The sequence below is a fragment of the Elephantulus edwardii genome, unplaced genomic scaffold, assembly GCF_000299155.1.
Source record: "Elephantulus edwardii isolate Elephantulus edwardi_28Jun2011 unplaced genomic scaffold, EleEdw1.0 scaffold00005, whole genome shotgun sequence".
Lineage (NCBI taxonomy): Eukaryota > Metazoa > Chordata > Mammalia > Macroscelidea > Macroscelididae > Elephantulus > Elephantulus edwardii.
This window is the reverse complement of record NW_006399755.1, coordinates 33,540,848-33,551,511: the sequence shown is the minus strand read 5'-3', so window position 1 is coordinate 33,551,511 and position 10,664 is coordinate 33,540,848. Positions and strand designations below refer to the sequence as shown.

Genomic DNA, 10,664 nt, shown 5'->3' with positions numbered 1-10,664 from the left:
GAGGGGACCCTTCTTAAGAGAGAATGATGAGATTTCCTGGGAAGAGAGTGAGCCAGTTTTGCCTTTTATCACCTTTATAGGACTTATTGTTTTAAACCTCTCAATGGTATACAGGATAACTATTGCCAGTTTATATTTCACAAGAGATGAAACTTGAGCAAGTTGCCCATGGGTCATACATGTATTAAATGGCAGAGGCAAGGTTTGCATCCAAGTTTAATCCCAAAGCCACAAGTTTCCCTGACTGAAATGTTTTCTGGGACAGACATATCTGGGACTACACTGGCTTCTGGCTTGGGGATTTGCAAATTACAGAAATTACTGCGTAACTGAAGAGAAGAATCTTGGAAGAGAAGGACTTTGAGGTCTGAGAAGAAGGGACTGAGGCTGCCAAGGCCTCGAGCAATGGGAAGGATACAGTTTCTCCCTTGGGTTCCTGCCTTTAAATGCATCCATTTTTGTCCTTTCCTAAGCTCCCTTCGTCTTACAGCCCCTTCTTCCAGAGATGGAGCATTTTGCCTTCCCTTCCGAGCACATTCCTATCCCCTCAGACTGCATTGCAGCAGCCCCTTCTCTTCCTTTACCTTCAGCCCTCTTATTCGCCTCCTGCGTGACCTTCTCTAAAACCCTTTCCTTGCAGAACGGAATGGCTTCCTGGCTCCCAGCCAAAACCAAAATAGTCTGCCTGGGCTCTGTTTATCTGTTCCGTGCTCTGCCAGAATTGGGAGCGTCACCGCAAAGCTTCAATTCTCTTGAATTTGGAAGAAACAATACTCAGGCTGGTGCTTAGTAAATGGCAAAATACTTGCCTTAAAGAAAAAAATTGAGGACAATAATGTACAAGTTTAAAAATATGAATATATTAATACAACAAGACATTATACAACTGTATCAAAGAATGAGATAGAACTAAAAGTGTCTATAATGGAGAGAAGTGTGTCTGTATAGAGAGAAACAAAAAGCTATGGATCACAAACATCAGAAGCTACCCGTGCATGTGCTGCTCGTAAGATGACTCAGACAATGATTTAGCAGAGGTGACTTCAGCTTACCCAAGGACTCAGGCTGCCTTTTGTTGTGAACTGAATCATGTTAAAAATGCGTGCCAACTTGGCCATTTTGTGATCTGATGTAATTATCCTATGTATTGTAAATCTGCACTTCTTTGATAATGAGGCAGGATTAGTGGCAATTATGTTAATGAGGGAGGATAGCTTTCCAGGATTAGGTTGTAAAATACAGAAGAGATTAAAGGGAGGAGTAGAGAGCAGAAGGCACTTAGCACAAAGAAGAGAGGTGACCAGACACAATGGAGATGTTAAAGGGACACTGAACTCACAGGTATTAAAAGAGACAAGAAACATTCCTCAGAGTCAACAGAGAGAAAAAGGCTTCCCTTAAAGCTGGAGCTCTGGATCCAGACTTCTAACTTCCTACCCTGTGGAGGAATACATTTCTGTTTGTTAAATCTGTCTACTTTTGTTATGAAAGCACTAGATCATTAAGAAGGAGCTCTGATGGCTTTGGAGTAAGGAGTTACGCTGCCAACCCAAAGACAGGTGGTTTGAATCCAGCAGCTGCTGCAGGGGAGCAACTTTGGCAAGACCCCTTCCAACTAGAAGGATGAACTTGGTGTATCCATTTATCACCCCATCCATTAGGCACTGAAATTTTATACATTACCTCCACAATGAGATATTTTTTAGCCCAAGTACTATTAGCTGGATCTGGAATTTCTCTGCTGCACCACTGAGGCCTGAGGGCGGACAGGAGAAGAAATAACCTGCAGATTTTTTTTTTAAAAAGGATATCTGGTTAAATATGTATGGCTGGCATGCAAACGCAGATTATTAATGCTATAGTTCTTGTTTCTGTATGCAAATAAATAAAATATAAACACCAAGGAGACTAAAAAAGATACTAACGGAGACAGACGATGAATTCTCCAAGGCTAGAGTCGTTTACTTGACATAGAAAGTTGTAGTATAGTCACTTGGGATTTGCTAAATAAACTGTGGAACTTTCACTCCTTGTAGTGTTTAGCTGGCACCACTCATTCATTCAACTCTTTCATTGATTGAACCCTTAGATATGGACTATCACAGTTCCACATGTTATGGATAGAAGAGATGAGAGATGGCCCTGTCATAGGGAGACTTACTGTTTATCTATTTAGAATGTGTGTGTGTGTGTGGGGGGGGTGTTTACAAAGTGTTTATAATGGCAGAGAAATGATTGTGCTAAAAGTTAAGCAAAACAAAACAACAAACAAATATAGTATACATAGTTGGAATATACTATGTAAAAGAAGACAAAAAAATATCTTAAGGAAATAACTCCAAGCTGTTCGCAACACTATGATTAGTTATAGGAGGACATATAGGTCCTTTCTGTGAGTCTTTGAAAATATCTTGAAATGAATATAAAAACCGCAAAAACCAAACCCACTGCTGTGGAGCCAGTTCTGACTGATAGCCAGCCTTCACTGGGTTTCTGAGGCTGTAAACTTCTACTGGAGGAGACTGGATTTGAACCACACCTTTTGGTTAGCACAGCCCAACATGTAAGGCACTACATAGCTTTTGTAATGTGGAAGGAAAAAAGTTCTAAAAATGTTTCTTATAAATGCTTTTGACTTAAATATTTGAACATCTCTATCTGTTAAAAACTCAAGACCAGTATTGGAATTTGATATTTAAGAATAGCAATAAGCTCTTGTAAATTTATACATTACTTGCTAATATTACATTTATTATAGCTCTTGTTATTATTACAGCTCTTGTTATTATTACAGCTCTTGTTATTATTACAGCTCTTGTTATTATTACAACTCTTGTTATTATTACACATATTATAGAGTGTTCCTTGGAGGCAAAGATGATGACATACTTTGGCCATGTTGCTAGGAGAGGCTATTCTTGAAGTAAGATAACATGCTTTGAAAGGTGGAGAGATGGCAAAAAAGAGGAAGACCCTCAACCAGGTGGATTGACACAGTGACTGCAGCAATGGGATTGAGTGTGTCAGAGATGGTGAGGATGCGACAGGAAAGAAGAAGCTTCAGAACTTTTGTCTTAGGGTCGCTATGATTTGTGCTTCTAACAAGAAAAGTAAAAATGAATTGGAGACTCTTGAAGCCAGAAACATAGTCATAGGACACATTTCTCTCCAAATGTATGTGTAAGAGCAGAGGGACCTGTCATCTAGTATAGGACATGGTGATGAGGACCCTATTTATGCCACCCTATTTATGGCGCAACAAAAGAAACTGGATCTCTAAATGAATGTGTCGGGAGTGCTGGTAGAGGTAAGGAGTCATGCTACTGACCCAAAGGCAAGTTCAAATCCACCAGCTGCTCCTTGGGAAAAAGATGGACCATCTTCTCTTATGCTATGTACAGCCTCGGAAAAGGCACTAGAGAGACAACTGTGAGTTTGTTACAACTCGACAACACTTAAAAACAACAAATGAATGTGTGCAGCTGAGTTGCCGCCAAAGCGGGATGACTTTTTTTAGAACTATTTATTACACAGGAAGGAAACATCTGTTTTATTTAAGCCACTGCAACTTTGATGTCTCTTTGTTATAGCATCTTAACCCTCATCCTAACTACTACTAATTCATACCCAGAGGGGGACGCATGTGTTCTTGGCGGACTGCTTTTGAGTTATAGTTTTAAATATCTAACCAGATAGAGTTGTTTTTTGAAGCAGCTGTCATATAATGGGCTTTCACTAAATCTGGACTATTTTAGAGAAATTCAAAGACCAGATGAATGACTTTGGGCTTGTTTAATATGTATGACCTGGTCTGTTATCTTAAAAAGCATTTGAAAAACAGCTAACTCATTAAAAACAGAGATAAATATTTTGCTTATGAAAGAACTCATTTTTACTACAGGAATCTTTGCAAATGCAGTTAAATCTATCTAAAATAGTTTATTAACTTATCCCTGTTGTAATCATCATTGACATTTTGGTGTATTTTCTTGGGACAAAAAATAACCAACTAAATATATGCTTTACTGTTGAGTTGATTCCAACTTATAGCAAGCCCATGCCTTTAAAAGTAGAACTACTTCATAGGTTGGTTTTTTTTTTTCACTTTGCTTTGCTTTTCAATAATCTTTATAGAATCAGATAACAAGGTACCTTTGGGTGAGTTTAAACTGTCAACCTAGGACTTAGTATCAGATGCAATTTGTGCCACCCAAAGACCCATCCTTGAGACCAAGAGCCAGAATTCCTCCCAATACCCATTTTTATTTCTTCCTTAGGAAAAGAACCCTGACTTTGGAGGTGAAAATGAGCCCAGTTAAAAGAACACATTTTACGCTTCCCTTGCCTCCTCAAATACTGGACAATAAGATGCAACCAAAAGTCATAAATAACTTCTTGAAGACTTCTTAAGGGAAATACTGGCACCTTTCTTTTCTTTCCATAGTTGCAGTTTCTGTAGCCATTAGACCATGAGGTAAACTTGAGGATGGAGGCCAGTGTCAGCACGGTGACTGTGAAACTAGCACATTAGCCCTTTAACAGAACTTACTTCTTTTATTTAAGTGAGAAACTGTTAGCTAGTTTAGACCATTTTAAAGTGAACTTGGCTCTTATATGCAGCCCACTTACTGCTAGCTAACAGACCCTTTGTAAGCGCATGGGTAGTGTATATATATACTTTTTAAACAAAATCCTTTTGTTTTACAACTCACTTTATTATTCTTTTTTTTTTTTTTTCAAACAACACATCACAGCAAATATCTTTATATTCCACTTAATTGCTATAACAGGGTATTTGTTATTGTTTATTAAAGCAATCCAAAATAATTGGACATTCAAGTTCTAATATTTTCTTTCATGAACAATATTTCAGTGAACATATATGACATATATCTGCATATATCTACCTATAATATATTTATCTGCATATATCTATAATATACATAGAATACATTTTTCCTGAAGAATTGCTAGGTCTAAAGGTGTAAAATTATAAAACCTTTTGTTTGCAGGGGGAGGTTGAATAAATTTACTTTCCCAAGAGCAATACATGAAAGTGTTCATTTCTCTGACCCTTACCAGGGGCTATTATTGTTTAAAAGTGTATATTTACCATACTGGCAAGTGTAACCAACTCACTTTTGCCGGAAGGAATGCCTTGAGAACATGCCCACGAGGATGACAGCGATACAAATGCTTGGTGCCACAAACACATTCCAATTGGTTTTACCTAGAAAGTTAGCAGATCCTGAGACTGAGTTCTTGTCAATGAGCATTTCAAAATATTGAGTTTTGCGTGAACCCCTGAACCCTGTCCACAGTTTCCAGGTGGCTGGATTCAGGAAGTAGGCCAACTAACTTATGTCCATTCAGTGGTCCTAAGGGTGATCATTCGGTGGCTCTCAGTGAGGAGGGATTGAAGAAAATGGGATGTAGTATTCAAAACACTGGTTGTGAGTTGAGAGCTCTGAGTTCTAGTCTAACTGATGGGCAATCTTTGGACTTTAGTTTCATGGTCTAAAAAACATGAATGCCTAGTGGCAAGGAGCTGCAACTACAATCCCAGAGGTGCACGGTTCGAATCCACCAGATGCTCTGCTGGGGAAGGAGGGGCAGTTAGATCTGATTTGACGGTACACGCACACAAAAATTAAAAAAAAAACCAAACAACACACCAAAACAAAACATGAATGGTGATGTCTGCCTTGTGGGGAGTCGTGAGGGTGGGAGATGGCGTATTTAAGGCACACAGAACACCTGAACTTAGGAAGCCCTCCAGAAATAGTAACTATTAACTTTATCAAACCACTGAAGAGAGATCTTCTATCTAACTAAGGTCTTAGAAGTTATTCTTGCTCCTTTCTGTGAAAAGAGCTACTACAGTTTGCTACTTATTGTAATCCATCATTAATTCATCCAATATTTACTGGATACGTACTCAGTCCAGTCAGGTGCTGGCTGGGATACAAAGATGAATAGAAATTAGGCTCTTCTAGCTTGAGAAGTCACAAAAAGAGTAGGAGACAGATGTGTAAACACATAATCCATAAACTGTAATACCAGAGAATACATGTGAAATCAGACATGAGAAATGCAGTGCAGCGGAGAACAGCATGGGAAACTGCCTCATGAGCACGTCTGAAAGACCTCCCAAAAGACAATGCCGGACGTGTAGAGATGGCAAATGGAGAGGAGTCAGCTAAGTGGACAGGCTTGGGAAGGGCAGACTAGAAAAGAAGACTACCCAGAGGCATGGAAGGAATACAGCAGGAAAGTGTTATTGTGTTAGTGCACAGAATGATGGGGTCTGTGACTGGGGACAAAGCCAGCTCATGTAGGGCCTGGTAACTATGGAGTTTGAAGTCCAGCTTGAAGGCCTTTGGGGAATTGCTAGGCATTACAGCAAGAAGGGGAATATTAGGACGTTCTTATAGAACGATTCTTCTTGTTGAATAGAGTATCTGGGAGAGGGGGTGTAGTAAGGGAGGATCTAAAACCAGTTAACCCATGTAAGAGGCGTGTTGACTGGGGAGTTAATGAAGGCAGCCTTGTTAACGCCCTTACAATTAGAAGAACGTGACATTTTTCAGCATCTACTTTCATTCCTGGTCCGATGGGACATGTTTGGAGGACCACTTGCAAAAGAAGCTATGTTATTAATTCTCATTACTTGCTCACAAATTAACCTTCAGGGGTACTGAGAAGAAGATGGAAAGAGCGAGCCAGTTTCTCCGGCATAGACCCAGCATAGAGCAAGATCCTGGGGGATCAACCTGATGCTCCATGTCACCAAGTAAGAGCATTTGTTTGCTTCTTGGAACAGATGCATGCCAGCTTTGCCAAAGAGAACAGTGCTAACTTAGCCACAGGAGGGGAGCCCACGGCGGCTGTGTCACTTAGTCATATACTCAGTTAATTTGATTTATATAACTGGAATCTCAGCTTGATGACCAGTTTTGCCAATTAACACTTCTGTGACCTCGGGTAATCTTCCTGTACCTTGGTTCCTTCATTTGTGAAAAGGTGTAATTTTCCCTCCATTTTTTTTTTTTTTTTTTCATTTTCTATTGCCTGCCTAGCAGCAAGGCCAGACACTTTACATGGTGGTTAGAAGGATGAAATGATCAAAAGTGTGCATAGTACTTGACACAATGACTGGTGTGTTATAACCACCTGCAGTGCAATTGCTTCTGTTGTGTTAGTGTTTGTCTCATCACTCATTAAACATTTTATGAGCATGTAGTGGGCCCTGCTCTAGGACTTGGGGATAGAAGGAAACAGGCATTAGTCTACCATACTGGAGTCAGTTAGACATGGGGGTCTGTTGTAGAAGTGAATCATGAAGAAAATATGGAGGTGATTTGGAAACATTTCCAGGGAGATTTAGAAAATAAGTAGACACACTCTTTAAACATGTTAACACTGTCCAGGGACCAAAAAACACACCAGAAAAAACAGACATGTAGCAGCAAGAAAGTAATTAGTGAGTTAAAGAAAATCCGATCATCTCTATGTTAAATGTGGTGGGAGTACACAATTGGAATCCAGGGTGGGCTTGCACCTCTACGGGTGGTCTGTTACCTTGCAGGCAGAATTCCTTCTCATTTCCTCTGGGGCTCTCACCAGCAGCTGTTAGAGCTGTCATCCACAGGACGTATGTCACTCTGGGCTGCAGACTGTTTATGGAGTGTGAATTTTCGGATATTGTATAGGGAATTACTAGTAGGAGAATAAAGACAAAGGAAGAAAGGCACATATTTAAGAAAATGCTTGACTGCAGGCTTTTATTCATTTTTATTTTTAATCCTTCCTGTAATTTGAAAAGGAAAAACCAAGTGCATTGCATTGCTATTCTAAAAACCTCTCATTCTGCAGTATTTAAAGCTAATTTGTTCACTGCTATCAAGTAGGAACTGACTCATAGCTAACCCTTCACCATGTTCCCAAGGCTCTAAATCTTAGATGGAGACTTCCCATCCTTCTTTGGAAAAGCTGCTGGTGAATAAGAATGCCAGAGAAGTGTGGCCTTTGGAAGTGTGGCATGACAACTCCCTATGGACTATATCACCATAGCAAAATGTTAATGCTTTTTATATTGTGTATCATCAGGGTCAGGTTGGAATTGACTCATAGATGACCCTGCAATGGGTTTTCAGAGGCAGTAAATCTCATAGGATGAAGTACCCCATGGTGGATTTGAACCACATGCCTTTGGGTTGGCAGCGCAACTCTACCATGAAACCACCAAAATGTTATTGTAGTTTTAATTGTTGTTAGACATTGTTGAATCAAGTACGGTTCACAGTAATCTTATGAACAATAGATCTAAACCCTGTCCTATCCTCTACAATCCTCATCATCTCTAACACACTGAGTCTATTGCTGCAGTCACTGTGTCACTCTGTCTTGTTGGAGGTCTTCTTCTCTTTCAGTGACGCTCTACTTTTCCAAGCACAATGCCCCTCTCCAAGGAATAGCCTCTCCTAGCAATATATAAAAAATGTGAGAGATGAATCTTTGCCAGCTTTGCCTCTAAGGAGTAGACTGGCTGCACTTCTCCCAAGATATATCTGTTTGTTCTTTTGGCAGTCCATGGGATATTCAGTACACTTCTCCAGCATCACAACAGAATCGCATCATTTCTTCTTCTGTCGCCCTTATTCTGCCTCATCAAGTCCAGCCTCCCAAATGATCTGTTCTGCATATAAATTGAAAAGATATGGAGACAGGATGCATTCCTGACACACTCCTTTCCTGATTTTGAACCATGTACTGTTGCCCTGCTCTGTTTAACCGTTGTTTCCTGGTCTAAGTTTAGGTTTTGCACGAGCACAGTTAAGTTTTCTGTGATTCCACTCTTCTCAATGTTAGCCATGATTTGTTGTGATGCACAGTCAGATGATTTTGCATAGTCAATGAAACATAGATAGACATTCCTTTAGTACTCACTGCTTTAAGCCAAGATCCATCTGACATGGGCTATGATGTCCCTAGCGCCATGAACTCTTCTAAATCCAGCTTGCACTTCTCTGTTGATGTACTGTGAGGCTAGACTTTATGAGGAGGAATGTGGCATCAGGATTGGAGAAAGATTCTTTAACAACCTGTGCTATGCAGATGACACAACTTTGCTTGGTGAAACTGAGGAGGACCTAAAGTGTTTGCTGAAGAAGCTCAAGGACTGAAATCTTTAATATGGAAACTTGATGTTGAAACTCAACATCAAGAAGACAAAGATCCTCATCACTGGACCAATTGGCAGCACCATGATAGATGGAAAAGAAATTGAAATTGTAAATAGTTTCAGCTTGCTCAATTCCACAATCAACATTCTTGACAATAGCAGTCAGGAAGTCAAAAGGTTAATTGCATTAGGAAAAACTGCTGTCAGGGACCTCTCCAGGGTGCTTAAAAGCCACAATGCTAGTCTAGAGGCTAAGGTGCTCCTGATCCAGGACATGGTCTTTGCAATTGCTTCCTATGCATCAGAGAGGTGGGCAGTGACTAAGAATGGTAGAAGAATAACTGATGCCTTTGAGTTGTGGTGCTGGAGAAGAGTGTTGAACATATGGCCAAAAGAACAAACAGATCTGTCTTGGAGAAGGTGAAACCAGTCTGTTCATTGGAAGCAAGGATTTTGAAGCTCAACCTCACATACTTTGGGCATGTTGCCAGGAGAGACCAATCCTTGCAGAAGGACATGATGCTTGGAAGGGTGGAGGGACAATGCAGTAGAGGAAGACCTTGGATAAGATAAATTGACAGTAACTGTGGTTATGGAGGCAGGTACATTAGAGATAGTGAGATTGGCTTAAGATAGGACTGGGTTCAGTGGTTTTGTGAATAGGGGCACTATGAATTGCAGGCAACTTGACAGACATAATAACAACAACAACACCATCCTTATTGATTTTCCAGCTCTCAGATGCTTACGTGATTGAAAAGACAAGGACATAAATTAAGCACACATCTTAGTCTTTTAACTAACATTATTTTTCCTCAGCACTTTGGAGAGGGTTCCGATAGCAGACTTGCCCAATGTAATAAGTCATTTGATCTCCTAACTGCTGCTACCAACAGTGTTGATTGTTGATCCACACATGATCAAATAATTGAGAGTTTCAATCCTTTCTTCACCTATCATGATGCTGCCTATTGGCCCAGTGGTGAAAGCTTTGTTTTCTTGATTTTGAGATATAATCCATACCAAAAGCTTTATTTAGTCCTTGATCTTCTACAGCAAGCATTTCAAGTCCTTAGATTCTCATCACTGGACCAATTGGCAGCATCAGGGTGGATGGTGAAGAGATTGAGATTGTACACAGCTTTAGTTTGCTTGGCTCCATAGTCAACAGTCTTGGCACCAGCAGCCAGGAAATTAAAAGGCGCATTGCCATGGGAAAGTCTGCTGTTAGGGACCTCTCCAAAGTACTGAAGAGCAATGGTGTCTCTCTGGAGACTAAGGTGCGTCTGATACAGGCTATGGTCTTCGCAATCACTTGTTGTGCATCAGAGAGTTGGACAATGACCAAGGAGGATAAAAGGAGAATTGATGCCTTTGAGCTGTGGCGCTGGAAAAGAGTATTGAGAATACCATGGACTGCTAGGAAAACAAACAAATTTGTCCTGGAAAGGGTTAAACCGGGTGGCTCCTTGGAGGCAAG

At 40.3% G+C, this 10,664-nt stretch overlaps 1 protein-coding gene across 2 annotated transcripts in view; it reads right to left on the bottom strand.

Annotated features, from left to right (window-relative positions):
- LOC102876243 (interleukin-12 receptor subunit beta-2-like) overlaps positions 1 to 10,664 on the bottom strand; it is a 143,274-nt gene that overhangs the window by 10,097 nt on the left and 122,513 nt on the right. For both annotated transcript variants that reach the window (XM_006879779.1, XM_006879780.1), the window contains 3 exons: positions 7,582 to 7,719; positions 5,140 to 5,230; positions 1,684 to 1,783 (listed from right to left, as the gene is read on the bottom strand). In XM_006879779.1, coding sequence (XP_006879841.1) covers positions 1,684 to 1,783; positions 5,140 to 5,230; positions 7,582 to 7,719 — 329 coding nt within the window. The remainder of the gene's footprint in view (positions 1 to 1,683; positions 1,784 to 5,139; positions 5,231 to 7,581; positions 7,720 to 10,664) is intronic.